The sequence below is a fragment of the Hemitrygon akajei genome, chromosome 10 (assembly GCF_048418815.1).
Source record: "Hemitrygon akajei chromosome 10, sHemAka1.3, whole genome shotgun sequence".
Lineage (NCBI taxonomy): Eukaryota > Metazoa > Chordata > Chondrichthyes > Myliobatiformes > Dasyatidae > Hemitrygon > Hemitrygon akajei.
Window position 1 is genome coordinate 136,951,016 of NC_133133.1, and position 16,128 is coordinate 136,967,143.

The 16,128-nt window shown below is 39.5% G+C and overlaps 1 protein-coding gene across 6 annotated transcripts in view; it reads left to right on the top strand.

The window, feature by feature from the left end:
• Positions 1-16,128, top strand: part of LOC140734712 (ataxin-7-like protein 1) — a 260,198-nt gene that overhangs the window by 53,223 nt on the left and 190,847 nt on the right. For 2 of the 6 annotated variants that reach the window (XM_073059059.1, XM_073059060.1), the window contains exon 3: positions 14,661-14,765. The exons of 3 other annotated variants lie outside the window; for them this stretch is intronic. In XM_073059059.1, coding sequence (XP_072915160.1) covers positions 14,661-14,765 — 105 coding nt within the window. Of the gene's footprint in view, positions 1-1,790; positions 1,888-14,660; positions 14,766-16,128 lie in introns of all 6 variants that reach the window. One more of the 6 variants, XM_073059062.1, reaches the window with a different exon arrangement.

Consider the following 16,128-nt stretch of genomic DNA (forward strand, 5'->3'; position numbering starts at 1 on the left):
TGTTGAGCAGTAATTATTTATTGATTTGCCATTTAAAAACTTAGTTCTTTAAGAAGGCACAACATTTTAGAGATTTCAAATGGAGAACAGTTAAAAAATTCTTGTCAATTATTAAGTGCTACAGATTATATTGAACAAACTATTTAAACAATGCCAGTAACATAATGAGCAATCATCATTTACGTTGCAAAATCTGGGATTTACTGCCTCTAATAATATGTTATTCAGTAAAGAATATTCAGATTGTACATTGCTAGTACTTTGAGTTAAAATAAATGATTCTTGTTTAATGTTTATCTTAAGACAGTACCGGTACACAAACAGTTCTCAAGTTATGACAGGGTTCCATTCCTGAGAACAGTTTGTAACCCAAACTGTTCTTATGTTAGAAATGAACAGAAACAGTGTGTTGGAGAAGATCACAGAAACTGCTGTGACAGGAGAGCAAGCAGGCGTGAGAACAGCAGTTGCCAGTTGGCCTCAGATCATGAGTGAGTGAGTGAGTCTGCTCAGAGCTCCTAGCTCTGCTTGGCCTTTTGCATCTTGTCGGTGGACAGTGAAGGGTGATGGAACCTGCTCCTACCTGACAGAAGGCACCTGCATCCCTGCAGCAGCCAGCAAATCTATCCCACCAGTCTTAAAAACGTACACTTGCATGTATGGAGTGTCCATGAGGTGGGTGTTCACAACCTGAGGAAGACCTATACATCTATTTTAAGGTATAGGAGTAGAATAGCACACTAAACTCTAAATATTCCCATATCAAAACCCTGTACAATCTCAGCAAGACTTCACCTCTAACCCCTTTGTAAAAAGGCCAAATTGCTTTCTGTATGTGCTTGTTCAAGCTCATGTATGTATCTCTAGTTTCTCACACAAAATGTTGGAAGAACTCAGCAGGCCAGGCAGCATCTATGGAAAAGAGTAAACAGTCAATGTTTTATTCAGTCCAGATGAAGGGTCTCGGCCCAAAACATCGACTGTTTACTGTTTTCCATGGATGCTGCCTGGCCTGCTGTGTTCCTCCAATATTTTGTGTGTGTTGCTTAGATTTCCAGCATCTGCAGATTTTCTCTTGTTTGTGATCTCACTGCTCATGTTATTTTTCCTGTTCTTTGTGCCAAAGTGAGTTATCTCATGTTTTTCCATACTGTGCTCCATTTCTCACCTTTTGACTATTTGCTTAACCTATCTAGCTCTTTCCAGACTCTTTGTATCATCTTCTGTATAGTTCATGTTTGCACCCAATATTTCAAGTCACCTACAGACATGGATATGTTCCAGTGTCTTTATTCAAAATATAAACTCAGCAGACCAGGCAGCATCTATGGAAAAGAGTAAGCAGTATAAATTGCGAGTTACTGTACATCTTTTGCTAATCCTGATGGCATATGCCAACCTAAAAATGAATGATTTACTCATACCTTTGCTTTATATCCTTTGATCAGTCTGTCCATTCTATTAACTTTATGTAGTAATCTTATATGTGGTTACTTAACAGATTTCTTTTGAAAATCATGATGTACTGTATCTACGTTGCTAGATGCATTCCAAAACATCTTTGTCAAAAACCATTTTACTTTGTCTCTCCCATCTTAATGATATATTAAACCTTTTGAAGTTCAGTCCAGACTTTTCTGTGTTCTAGGTGTATGATTGGTATAAAAGTATACTTGTTGTGTTCATTTGTATACCCTTGGCTAATTCTGTATAATATAAAGAATGTGGACCATAAGTTGCCAAGGTTTTCCATACATTGTAGAAATATTTCTTTTCACACTTCCACACAGATACTTCCTGGAAATCTCTGAAGGATCTATCTAACTTTGGACTCTTCCCACATGCTACCTCTTGATGACATCATTTGGATACACAACATCAGGATATGTATGTATGCCGATGATACTGCACTATCTGACTCGTGTGTGAGGAGCAAAAATTGCCTGCAAGTAACTGTGGTGAAGATTGAAGCCACTGCCTTTCTCCCTGATAAACTCCTTTCTCTGGCCACTAGTCTCATCGCAGGATGTTTCATGAAGTTAAGACAGACAGTTGTTAACCTTGCAGGTGGAGTTTATATGCACGCTCAATTACAATAGACAATAGGTGCAGAAGTAGACCATTCGGCCCTTCAAGCCTGCACCGCCATTCTGAGATCATGGCTGATCATCTACTATCAATACCCGGTTCTTGCCTTGTCCCCATATCCCTTGATTCCCCTATCCATAAGATACCTATCGAGCTCCTTCTTGAAAGCATCCAGAGAATTGGCCTTCCGAGGCAGTGCATTCCAGACCCCCACAACTCTCTGGGAGAAGAAGTTTTTCCTTAACTCTGTCCTAAATGACCTACCCCTTATTCTCAAACCATGCCCTCTGGTACTGGACTCTCCCAGCATCTGGAACATATTTCCTGCCTCTATCTTGTCCAATCCCTTAATAATCTTATATGTTGCAATCAGATCCCCTCTCAATCTCCTTAATTCCAGCGTGTACAAGCCCAGTCTCTCTAATCTCTCTGCGTAAGACAGTCCGGACATCCCAGGAATTAACCTCGTGAATCTACGCTGCACTTGCTCTATAGCCAGGATGTCCTTCCTTAACCCTGGAGACCAAAACTGTACACAATACTCCAGGTGTGGTCTCACCAGGGCCCTGTACAAATGCAAAAGAATTTCCTTGCTCTTGTACTCAATTCCCTTTGTAATAAAGGCCAACATTCCATTAGCCTTCTTCACTGCCTGCTGCACTTGCTCATTCACCTTCAGTGACTGATGAACAAGGACTCCTAGATCTCTTTGTATTTCTCCCTTACCTAACTCTACACCATTCAGATAATAATCTGCCTTCCTGTTCTTACTCTCAAAGTGGATAACCTCACACTTATTCACATTAAACGTCATCTGCCAAGTATCTGCCCACTCACTCAGCCTATCCAAGTCACCCCGAATTCTCCTAACATCCTCATCACATGTCACACTGCCACCCAGCTTAGTATCATCAGCAAACTTGCTGATGTTATTCTCAATGCCTTCATCTAAATCGTTGATGTAAATCGTAAACAGCTGTGGTCCCAATACCGAGCCCTGTGGCACCCCACTAGTCACCACCTGCCATTCTGAGAAACACCCATTCACCGTTACCCTTTGCTTTCTATCTGCCAACCAGTTTTCTATCCATGTCAATATCTTCCCCCCAATGCCATGAGCTCTGATTTTACCCACCAATCTCCTATGTGGGACCTTATCAAATGCCTTCTGAAAATCGAGGTACACTACATCCACTGAATCTCCCTTGTCTAACTTCCTGGTTTCATCCTCGAAAAACTCCAATAGATTAGTCAAGCATGATTTGCCCTTGGTAAATCCATGCTGGCTCGGCCCAATCCGATCACTGCTATCTAGATATGCCACTATTTCATCTTTAATAATGGACTCTAGCATCTTCCCCACTACTGATGTTAGGCTGACAGGACGATAGTTCTCTGTTTTCTCCCTCCCTCCTTTCTTAAAAAGTGGGATAACATTAGCCATTCTCCAATCCTCAGGAACTGATCCTGAATCTAAGGAACATTGGAAAATGATTACCAATGCATCCGCAATTTCCAGGGCCACCTCCTTTAGTACCCTAGGATGCAGACCATCTGGACCTGGGGATTTGTCAGCCTTCAGTCCCATCAGTCTACTCATCACCGTTTCCTTCCTAATGTCAATCTGTTTCATTTCCTCTGTTACCCTATGTCCTTGGCCCATCCATACATCTGGAAGATTGCTTGTGTCTTCCCTAGTGAAGACAGATTTAAAGTACTTATTAAATTCTTCTGCCATTTCTCTGTTTCCCATAACAATTTCACCCAATTCATTCTTCAAGGGCCCAACATTGTTCTTAACTATCTTCTTTCTCTTCACATACCTAAAAAAAGCTTTTGCTATCCTCCTTTATATTCCTGGCTAGCTTGTGTTCGTACTTCATTTTTTCTCCCCGTATTGCCTTTTTAGTTAAGTTCTGTTGTTCCTTAAAAATTTCCCAATCATCTGTTCTCCCACTCACCTTGGCTCTGTCATATTTCCTTTTTTTTAATGCTATGCAGTCTCTGACTTCCTTTGTCAACCACTGTGGCCCCTTCCCCCCTTTGAATCCTTCCTTCTCCGGGGGATGAACTGATTTTGCACCTTATGCATTATTCCCAAGAATACCTGCCATTGCTGTTCCACTGTCTTTTCTGCTAGGATATCCGTCCAGTTAACTTTGGCCAGCTCCTCCCTCATGGCTCTATAGTTTCCCCTGTTCAACTGCAACACTGACACCTCCGATCTGCCCTTATCCTTCTCAAATTGCAGATAAAAACTTATCATATTAAAGCAAGATATTTGCACCTCCTTAATATTATTGAACCCTGGCCATCTATCAGCTTTTTTGCTACTGAAGCTACTACTTATATCTTTTGTTAATTTCCTGTGAAGACAGATGGCACAGCTAGTATAGTTGCTCCATATAGCTCTAATTCTGACCTCTGGTGCTGCCTGTGTATAGTTTGAGTTTCATTTGGGTGCTCCATTTTTCTTCCAAATCCCAAAAAGTACAATGGGTGATTGTTTAATTGGCCATTATAAATTTGGCAAATTAGTTTATTATTATCACATGTATTGAGTACATGTGAAACAAGTTTTTCATACAATTGATTCCTTATAACAGTGCATTGAGGTAGTACAAGATGAAACAATAAGAGAATGCAGAATAAAGTGTTGCAGTTACAGAAAAAGTACAGTGCAGGCGGACAATAAGGTGCATGATCATAATGAAGTAGATGTGAGGTTGAGTCCATATTATACAAGTGGTCCGTTCAATAGACTCATAACATCAAGTTAAAAGCTGTCCTTGAGCTTGGTGGTATGTGCTTTCAAGCTTTTGTATCTTTTGCCCAAATGGGGCAGGAGGGGAGCAGAAGAGAGAATGTCCAGCGTGGGAGGTGTCTGCTACTACTCTGAGGCAAAGAGAAGTGTTTACAGGGTTGATGGTGGGGAGGTTGATTTCCGTAATGTGCGGAGCTGTGTTCATATCTGTAGTTTCTTGTGGACATGAGCAGAGCAGTTGCCGTACCAAGCTGTGCTGTGTCCAGATAAAATGATTTCTGTGGTGCATCAGTAACATATGGTGAAGATGAAAGGGGACATGCCAAATTTCTTTAGCCTCCTGAGGAAATAAATGCAATGGTGTGCTTCTTTGATCGTGGCATCAACATGTTTGCACCAGGACAGGCTATTGCTGATGTTCACTCCAAGGAATTTGAAACTCTCAACCCTCTCGATCTCAGCACTGTTGATGTAAACGGGAGCATGTGCACCAGTCTTCTTCCTTTTGTTTTTTTGCTACTATTGGGGGGAAAGGTTGTTGTCATGGCACCTTTTGCTCTATCTCCTTCTGGTACTTGTTGTTATTTGGGATACAGATGATAGTATCATCTATAAATTTGTTGATGGGAGTTGGAGCAAATTTCCCCTTGTATGTAGATAAGTGGTAAAGTTTGCGGGGGGCAGAATAAGATGGGTTTAAGGTAGGGTCAATGATAAAATGGGTAATTGATGATTGGTGCAGATTTGATGGGTTGAAGGCCTTGTTTCCATGCTGTAACACTCCAGTGTTCTCTGAGTCTGACTGTTACAGTGGTCTCCAGGCTGCCTGCCAACTTCCACCCTGCAAAAAGTTGAACTCATCCAAAATTTCACTGCCTGTATCTTATATCTGCCTGTATCTTGATCCATATTTGTTTCTGTTCTGACAAAACCTCAATTTTAAAAGCCTTGTTTGTTCTCATGACTATGGCCTCATTCTTTCTCTGATTCCTGCGATATTTGGTTTGCTAGTACAGTGGATTCCGGTTAATTGGGGCACATCAGGATTAGTACATTTTGGCCCAATTAAGTGGCTGCACCAATAAGCAGAAATTTCATAGAAGAAGCTAAAAAGGTATAAAAAAGACAAACTGCCTTATGACTGAGTAACTAATTATGTATTGAAATGAAATAAAAACGAATTAGAATGCCGAACTACGGAACTATAAAAATATGTCTACAATAGTTACTGACGGAGCAATTCATCCAGTGTATGCTGCTGTATTCTTTTGATTGACTGTAAATGAACAATATCAGCGTGGACATCTAGAGCAGACGATGGACTGTCTTCATTGCCTTCCTGCACAAAGTAAGATAACATAACACAAGTGCACAGAACTGACACTGCTTAAAAACTGTTTGGTCTAAGCATGGTGTATGCCTAAAGGCCACACAAGTGCACACAACTGATGCTAGTTTAGAAACTGTTCGACAGCAGTCTCCTGTCCCAATTAAGTGGCATACTGTCCAAATAAATGAAGAGAATCATGGCTACTTTTTTGTTCTGTAAAAGTTGTCGCAAATAAGCAGCTGCCATGATTAACTGATGGCCCAATTAGTTTGATAACCTAAAGGTTAACCTTCAGGTTGAGTCGACGGTGAAGAAGGCAAATGCAATGTTGGCATTCATTTCTGGAGGTATAGAATATAAGAGCAGGGATGTTATGTTAAAGCTCTATAAGGCACTCGCGAGACCACACTTGGGAGTATTGTGTGCAGTTTTAGGCTTATTATTTTAGAAAGGATATACATATCGGAGAGTGTTCAGAGAAGATTCATGAGAATAATTCCAGGAATGCAAGGGTTACTATGTTAGGAACGTCTGGCAGCTCTTGGGCTGTATTCCCTGGTGTTCAGGAGAATTGGGGGGGGGGGGGGGTAATCTCATGGAAATATTCCGAATATTAAAAGGTCTGAACAGATTAGATATGGTGAAGTTATTTCCCATGGTAGGGCAAGAGAGCATGACTTCAGAATTGAAGGACGTCCCTTTAGAACAGAGATGCAGAGAAATTACTTTAGTCAGAGGGTGGTAAATCTCTGGAATTTGTTGCAATGAGTGGCTGTGGAGGGCAAGTCATTGGGTGTATTTAAGGCAGAGATAGATAGGTTCTTGATTAGCTAGGGCATCAAGATAATGGGAAGAAGGCAAGAGAGTGGGGATGACTGGAAGAATTGAATCAGCCCATGATTGAATGGCGGAGCAGAGTTGATGGGCCGAATGGCCTACTTTGGCTCCTATATCTTATGGTCTTGTGGTCTTAAGTGGAATCCACTGTATCTCTGAAATGCTTTCCTAAAGTTTTTTTTTTAACTCCAACAACTTTTAGCTCTTTGTGGTACTTCCTTTTCATATTCCTACTATTAATTGTTGCACTAATACCTGTCTTATTCCTAAGGCCTGGAGTGATTTCTATAAAAGTACCTTGCCCTCCATATTTTTCTCTTTCTAAGATGTTCCTCATTTTCTACTTCTAAGTATTTTGTCATATACTTAGTTTTTTTTTCAGCTTTAGTAAAAATGTAGTTAAACTGCTGCAGTGTTTCATTATGTTAGAGACACAAATTGTTATTGTAAATTATCTGACAATATGTTCGAGGTCTTTTTAGTATCAATATTTCAGAGATCAGATTTGTTTTTCTTGAGAAAATATCCTTTGAGCAGTTAAATACATTTAACTTTTTAGGTGAATCAGGTTTACTATCACTGACGTGAATTTTTTTGTTTTTCAGCAGCAGTACATGGCAATATATTAAAAAACTATAAATTACAAGAAGAATATATTATATATAATTAAGTAGTGCAAAAAGAGCAAAAATAGTGTGGTGTTCATGAGTTGGTTCATTGGCTGTTCAGAAATGTGAAGGTGGAGCAGAAGAAACTAAAATGTTGAGTGTGTCTCTTCAGGCTCCACTGCCTCCTCTCTGATGGCAGTAGCAAGAAAAGAGCATGATGGGAGGGGGGAGCACAATTTCTCATATGGAGTCTCCACAGTAGAGATTACGATCACAGTGTGACACATCTCTACTGGTCATTGTAATTTTTCTGACATTTTCAATGCTGTCCTCCCTCTTTTGATTCATTTGAACTTTGCTATTGCAGAAATGTTAGTGATAAATCCTGGGGTAGAAACACTGAGTTAATTTCTTTTATTGTGGGAACAGTTACAAGTTTGACATTCAAGAATCAAAAATCTGTACTATTGTAGGCTTTTAATGGTTGAAAGGATAAATGACACAAGCCAACTGCATCAAATTTAGCATCAGCATTTGCGATATAACATGTATCATGAATAGTTATCAGAAAAGAGTGCACTGAAAAATAATTATAGCTGCTACCAGCCTTAGCACGGTGTCAGTTACCTTAACAAGGACTGTATGCAAACCACTTTAGTTAGGTTTTTGCACCCCTCTGATAGCAGCAACACCTTCTTTATTATGGAAAGACAAAATTAACCATGGATTATGGAAAGATGTCATAGAAGGCACCTTTGGAATCAGAATAAGATTTATTATAATCAACAACATATGACGCGAAGTTTGTTGTTTTGTGGCAGCAGTACAGTGCAAAGATACAAAAATCTATAAATTACAAAGATAAATAGTACAAAAAAAAGGATTAAGGAGATTACTGTTCATCAACTGTTCAGAAATCTGATGGCAGAGGGGAGGAAGTTGTTCATAAAACATTGAGCATGGATCTTCAGGCACTTGATTCCTGATTGTAGTAACAAGAAAGAAACATGTCCTGGATGCCACCTTCTCAAGGCATTGCCTCTTAAAGATGGCCTTGATGGTGGGGAATGATCTTGGATTGGAGACTCCATACCAGGCTGTGATGCAGCCAGTCAGAATGCTTTCTGCTATACATCTATAGAAATTTGCAAGAATCTTTGGTGACATACCAATTCTCCTCAATTTCCTAATGAAGTAGAGTCACTGACATGTCTTCTTCATGATTGTATCGATGTGTTAGATCCAGGATAGATCCTCTGAGATGTTGCTGTAAAGAACGTGAAGCATCTTACCCTTCCCACCGCTGATCCATCAATAAGGATTGATGTATGCTCTTCTGACTTAATCTTGCTGAAGTCCACAATCAATTCCCTGGTCTTGCTGATGTTGCATGTGAGGTTGTTGTGACAGCATTCAACTAGCTGATGCCTCCTCATTGCTGTTTGGTATTCTGTCATTGGTGAATAAATGTTGTTGTTTGAGCTATGCTTAGCCACACAGTCAAGGGAGTAGAGAGAGTAAGCCGTGGGCTAAGCACGCATCCTTGAGATGCACTTGCATTGATGGCAAGGAGGAGATGTTATTATTACTGATTCACACTGACTGTGGTCTCCTGGTGAGGAAGTGGAGGATCTGGTTGCAGAGGGAGATCCAGATGTCCAGGTTTTGAAACTTGGTTATTTGTACTGAGGGAATGATAGTGTTGAATGCTGAGCTGTAAAAGACGGTTTCCCAACCACACACCATCCTGACTTGGAAATATAACCATATAACAGTTACAGCACGGAAACAGGCCAACTCGGCCCTTCTAGTCTGTGCCGAACGCTTACTGTCACCTAGTCCCACCTACTTGTACTCAGCCCATAACCCTCCATTCCTTTCCTGTCCATATACCTATCCAACTTTTTTTTTTAATGACAATATCGAACCTGCCTCTACCACTTCTACTTGTTCCACACAGCTATCACTCCCTGAGTAAAGAATTTCCCCCTTGTGTTACCCCTAAACTCTTGCCCCTTAACTCTTAACTCATGTTCTCTTGTTTGAATCTCCCCTACTCTCAATGGAAAAAGCCTATCAACTCTATCTATCCCCCTCATAATTTTAAATACCTCTATCAAGTCCCCTCTCAATCTTCTATGCTCCAAAGAATAAAGACCTAACTTGTTCAACCTTTCTCTGTAATTTAGGTGCTGAAACCCAGGTAACATTCTAGTAAATCTCCTCTGTACGCTCTCTCTATTTTGTTGACATCTTTCCAAAATTCGGTGACCAGACAATACTCCAAATTTGGCCTCACCAATGCCTTGTACAATTTTAACATTACATCCCAACTCCTATACTCAATGCTCTGATTTATAAAGGCCAGCATACCAAAAGCTTTCTTCACCACCCTATCCACATGAGATTCCACCTTCAGGGAACTACGCACCATTATTCCTAGATCACTCTGTTCTACTGCGTTCCTCAATGCCCCACCATTTACCATGAATGTCCTATTTTGATTAGTCCTACCAAACTGTAGCACCTCACACTTATCAGCATTAAACTCCATCTGCCCTCTTTCAGCCCACTCTTCTAACTGGCCTAAATCTCTCTGCAAGCTTTGAAAACCTAGTTCATTATCCACAACGCCACCTATCTTAGTATCATCTGCATACTTACTAATCCAATTTACCACCCCATCATCCAGATCATTAATGTATATGACAAACAACATTGGACCCAGCACAGATCCCTGAGGCACACCACTAGTCACCGGCCTCTAACCTGACAAACAGTTATCCACCACTACTCTCTGGCATCTCCCATCCAGCCACTGTTGAATCCATTTTACTACTTCAATATTAATACCTAACAATTGAACCTTCCTAACTAACCTTACATGTGGAACCTTGTTAAAGGCCTTACTGAAGTCCATATAGACAACATCCACTGCTTTACCCTCGTCAACTTTCCTAGTAACCTCTTCAAAAAATTCAATAAGATTTGTCAAACATGACCTTCCACGCACAAATCCATGTTGACTGTTCCTAATCAGACCCTGTCTATCCAGATAATTATATATACCATCTCTAAGAATACTTTCCATTAATTTACCCACCACTGACGTCAAACTTACAGGCCGATAATTGCTAGCTTTACTCTTAGAACCCTTTTTAAGCAATGGAACCACATGAGCAATACACCAATCCTCCGGCACCATCCCCGTCTCTAATGACTTTTGAAATATTTCTGTCAGAGCCCCTGCTATTTCTACACTAATTTCCCTCAAGGTCCTAGGGAATATCCTGTCAGGATCTGGAGATTTATCCACTTTTATATTCTTTAAAAGCGCCAGTACTTCCTCTTCTTTAATCATCATATTTTCCATAACTACCCTACTTGTTTTCCTTACCTTACACAATTCAATATCCTTCTCCTTAGTGAATACCGATGAAAAGAAATTGTTCAAAATCTCCCCCATCTCTTTCGGCTCCACATATAGCTGTCCACTCTGATTCTCTAAGGGATCAATTTTATCCCTCACTATCCTTTTGCTATTAATATAACTGTAGAAACCCTTTGGATTTATTTTCACCTTACTTGCCAAAGCAACCTCATATCTTCTTTTAGCTTTTCTAATTTCTTTCTTAAGATTCTTTTTACATTCTTTATATTCCTCGAGCACCTCATTTACTCCATGCTGCCTATATTTATTATAGATCTCTCTTTTTCCGAACCAAGTTTCCAATATCCCTTGAAAACCATGGCTCTCTCAAACTTTTAACCTTTCCTTTCAACCTAACAGGAGCATAAAGATTCTGTACCCTCAAAATTTCACCTTTAAATGAGCTTCATTTCTCTATTACATCCTTCTCATAAAACAAATTGTCCCAATCCACTCCTTCTAAATCCGTTCGCATCTCCTCAAAGTTAGTCTTTCTCCAATCAAATCTATCCTGCCAAAGTGCTGCCCAACACATACCTCCATCACCTGACCTATCTCATTCCCTAACAGGAGATCCGACACTGCCCCTTCTCTAGTTGGTACCTCTATCCTGCACACATTTTACAAACTCCAAACCATCCAACCCTTTTACAAAATGGGCTTCCCAGTCTATGTGTGGAAAATTAAAATCTCCCACAATCACAACCTTGTGCTTACTACAAATGTCTGCTATCTCCCTACAAATTTGCTCCTCCAATTCTCGCTCCCCATTAGATGGTCTATAATACACCCCTATAACTGTTACTACACCTTTCCCATTCCTCAATTCAACCAAATATTCTCCCTAGACGAGCCCTGTTATCTATCCTGCCAAAGCACTGCTGTAATATTTTCTCTGACAAGCAATGCAACACTTCCCCCCCCTTGCCCCTCTGAATCTATCACACCTGAAGCAATGAAATCCAGGAATATTTAGTTACCAATCACACCCCTCCTGCAACCATGTTTCACTAATAGCTACAATTGACTGGTAGCTGACAAGATATGGAAAGTGATCCATAGTTTTTAGAGTCTCATGTTGGACTGCTATCTCATTGTCAGGGAGAGGTGCAGTTCATCAGGGATGGGTTGGCAGAGGACCCAAACTGTAGATATTTAGTGCAAGGCCCACTCTGTTCGATGCTTCAGTGAATGAAATGACTGTGAATTAGGCATAGCCATATCCGAATGTGCGTATATTTGTACTTCAACCTCTTGACTAAAGCTGAGTACCTTTGCATCTGCATGGGTTGACCAGTTGTCCATTTGTACTGTAAAGAGCTTAATTGCAACAGGAATCTTGCTGGAGGTGTAGCTCCACAATTTTATTCTACATTTCATTCCTTGGAATATCACCAGTTGATGTAAGTGGAAACAAAAACTTGATAAAAATTAGGGCCTTGTTATTTTTTTGAAAATAACCATTCCACTTTCTTGTCTATATGATCCTTCTAAATTTGAATTGTTATTTTCCTCTATTCTACAACCCCACCTCCTAGCCTCCCCCACCAAACCCACACTCCTAAAAGCTGTTCTGGTGCTAGCTTCTAAAAGAAGACCTGTTTCTTCTAGGTCTCAAAATCTGGAATTTCCTGCACTAAACTGATTTAACTAGTCATTTCCCATATCTTCTCTGACCCTTCTTTAAATCTTTTTTTTCCAATTTATTTTTTATTAAGCTTTGTCTTATTTCCTGTGGTTCTATTTCCATCTTTCATTTACCATGCAGTTTATTGATTATGCCTTCTGCTTAGCATTTTCTACATTATAATTGTGAACCTTTGCACGAGGGGTTTAAATCAAAGGTCTGAGAAAAGGACTTGTAGGTGATTGTATGAAGAAGATTGGATTGAAGAGTTGACAATACAGTGGAGGAGTTTAATAATGACAGCAGTACTAATGTATTAGAGGGGAAAAAACCCACAAGCTAACGGAGGGGTGAGTGGATCCAATGTAGGACAGGATTTTTTGTGGCAGTACTTAGAACATATTTTGGAACTTTTATGATTTCCAACCAGCAGGGAGAGGACTTGAAAACCTTGTAACAGAGTTGGAAATCATGGCAACAATAGAAAGGATGTTTAGTGTCAAAGGCAGCTTAAGGTGAAACTAGGTTTGATGTAGTTTTTTGTTAATTTGATGTTTCTGAAGACAAGAAGCTTAAATATTTAGATTTGTTTTCTTTGTGGATGTAGTATTGGCAGGGAAAAATTAGAAACATTTTCTCAGTTGAAGGTAATTTTATGCTTCAGGCTGTACATGAAGAGCCACATTTAGATTGCTTGAATTAATTCAGTTTTAATTGTCCTTTACATCTCAATGTCAACTGGTAGGATATTGTGCCAACCTAAACTGGCATCCCATCCACTGTTTGTAAACCAAAAGCATTTACAATGTGTATTTACACAGAAGTTCCTCCATTTTGTGTGTGTTGCTAGGATTTCCAGCATATGCAGATTTTTTCTTGTTTTCAATCATTACAAATCTTTTTGAGGTACCTCAAATTTTCAAGTAACCTGCCATCTGTGGAAAGAAACAAATTACAATGCACAAAATAACTGTTGATAAAAATACAAGTAAAAATTTATTTCCTTGTTATAATAAAACTTTTCTTTTTTACTTGAAAGTTGTGATCATACTTGCTATCATCAGAAACAAAGATATATTGTTCTATAAAAAATGATTCTAAGGATATCAGTAAAATTGAAAGAGTGCAGAGAAATTTTATAAGGATGCTGTTGGGACTTGAGAACCTTAGTTATAGAGGAAGGATGAATAGGCTATGGACTTTATTCCCTGGAGTGTAGGAGAATGAATGGAGATTCAATAGAGATATACAAAACAATGAGGGGTATAGATAGGGTAAATGCAGGGAAACTTTTCCCACTGAGGTTGGGTAAGACTTGAACATAGCTTAAGGGTGAAAGTGAAATATGTAAGGGGAGCTTGAAGGTGAAATTTTCCACTCAGAAGGTAGTGAGAGTGTGGAATGAGTTGCCGGTAGAGAAGTGGTGGATGCAATTTCAATTCCAATATTTAAGAGAAATTTGGATAAGTACATGGATGCGAGGGGTATGAAAGGCTGTAGTCCAGGTGTGGATCCATGGGATTAGGCAGAATAATAGTTCAGCACAGAATAGATGGGTTGAAGGGCTTGTTTCTGTGCTTATAGTGTTCTATGACTCACTGGCTGTGACAATAGGAATGAAGAAAAAGTTATTTGGAATTATAGAAAGAAATATAGTATGAAGATAACGTGTTACAGATGTCTACACTATCAAATACTTCTGCTCCCTGTGGGAATATCTCTATTTCAGCTCTGGTAAACACAAGGTCATTACTTATTCTATGTTTGTGCTTCTTCCTCTCTGACCATTCACTGTTACCTTTTAATCTGTCAGACGTGGTTCAGCAGTAACTTTGCTTATTGTACATAGTATTCACAGAGTTCTGCAAAAGCTTTTGGATCAGAGCTTCAATTGAATGTGTCTTCCACTGTGCATGCTCAGTATTTTTGGAATGTACAACTCTGCAGCACAATGACACAGATTCTTTCTGTTACAGATATGCACTTGTTTGGCCACTGTCCAGCTCATGATGAATTTTACCTAGTTGTGTGCAGTCACTGCAACCAGGTAGTCAAGCCACAAGCTTTCAATGGGCACTGCGGTAAGCTACAGAATAGTTCTATGCAAATGATCCTTTGCAGAGGTGCATCATGCTGGAAGTTCACAGCCTAATCAAGACATCACATGTATGATGAGCTTAGATGAGTTTTGAGTCTTTTTGAATTAGTATATTTCCTCACCTTGCTTGTGAAGAGGAGGAAAGAAATAAAAGCTTCTGATCTTTTGACCCAGTTAGGCAGAATTATTGAAGTTTTATAACAAAGGTGATTGAATGGTATAAAATTTTATCCAAAAAGAATGTAAATAGTCATTTTCATAATTTTTATTTACGTTAATATAAATGACAAAATGTGAAAGAAAACTCTACCCATTGATAGGTGTGGTGTAGTAGCTGTAAACCATGGACAATGTTTACCTGATTGGAATTGTTCAACAAACCATATTTTCTACATGTTTTTACTGGAAGCTTGATCTGTTGGCAGTGTCTTCATGTAAGCCAGTGCTTTGAATAAATCAATGCAATTAGCTTTTTGTTTAAAATAAGGCGAGTAGATAGCCATTTTGAAAATTGCAGCATGTTTTCATTGCAGTTCATTCCTTTTTGATGTTCTCAAGTCCTTGCTCTGGTGTTTTCTTTGGTGCACTTGAATGTTTGTTACTAAACAATTACCGTAAACTGTTCCAATGTTTGGTTTTGGCACTGTAACTGTTTTCTGGGTTAATTATAGTGGCCACAAGAGGTCTCACTTCTCAACTAGACGATTGTAGCTTTGAGATCTAAGAAGAAAATTGAGGTAACTAACTACCAGTTAGTTCCTTGGTATAATACATCAGATGGAAGTTGTTGAGATCACGGAGCAAACAAAATTAACTTTTTTGTGTACTGGAGAATGCTAAAGCACAAGGTCTTCAAAGATTAATCCCAAAATTTCTCCAACTGAAATTTTATTAGGTGCTTTCTCAAAGTTGTGTTAATCAAAATATCCAAGGTTAAACAAGGTTAATTTGTTTTCATTAGAAAAGTATATATGTATGGATCTTGTATATGGGGGAAGAAGTTAACTGGCTGAAATAAAAACAAACAAAAGCATTGTTCTGCCAGTGCAGTGAGTAAGATTGGCCTATATTCTGTAGGAACTCAGCAGGCCTGGCAGCATCTATGGAAAAGAGACAACAGTCAGCGTTTAGGGCTGGGACCCTTCGTCATGATTGGGGAAAAAGAGAAGTCCGAGGAAGAAGTACAAGGTGGTAGGTGATAGGTGAAACCAGGAGAGGGGGAGGAGATGAAGTAAAGAGTTGGGAGTTGATTGGTGAAAGAGATAAAGGACTGGAGAAGGGTTTATTTGACAGGAGAGGATTAAAGACCGGGGAAGGAGGGGAAACACCAGAGGGAGGTCATGGGC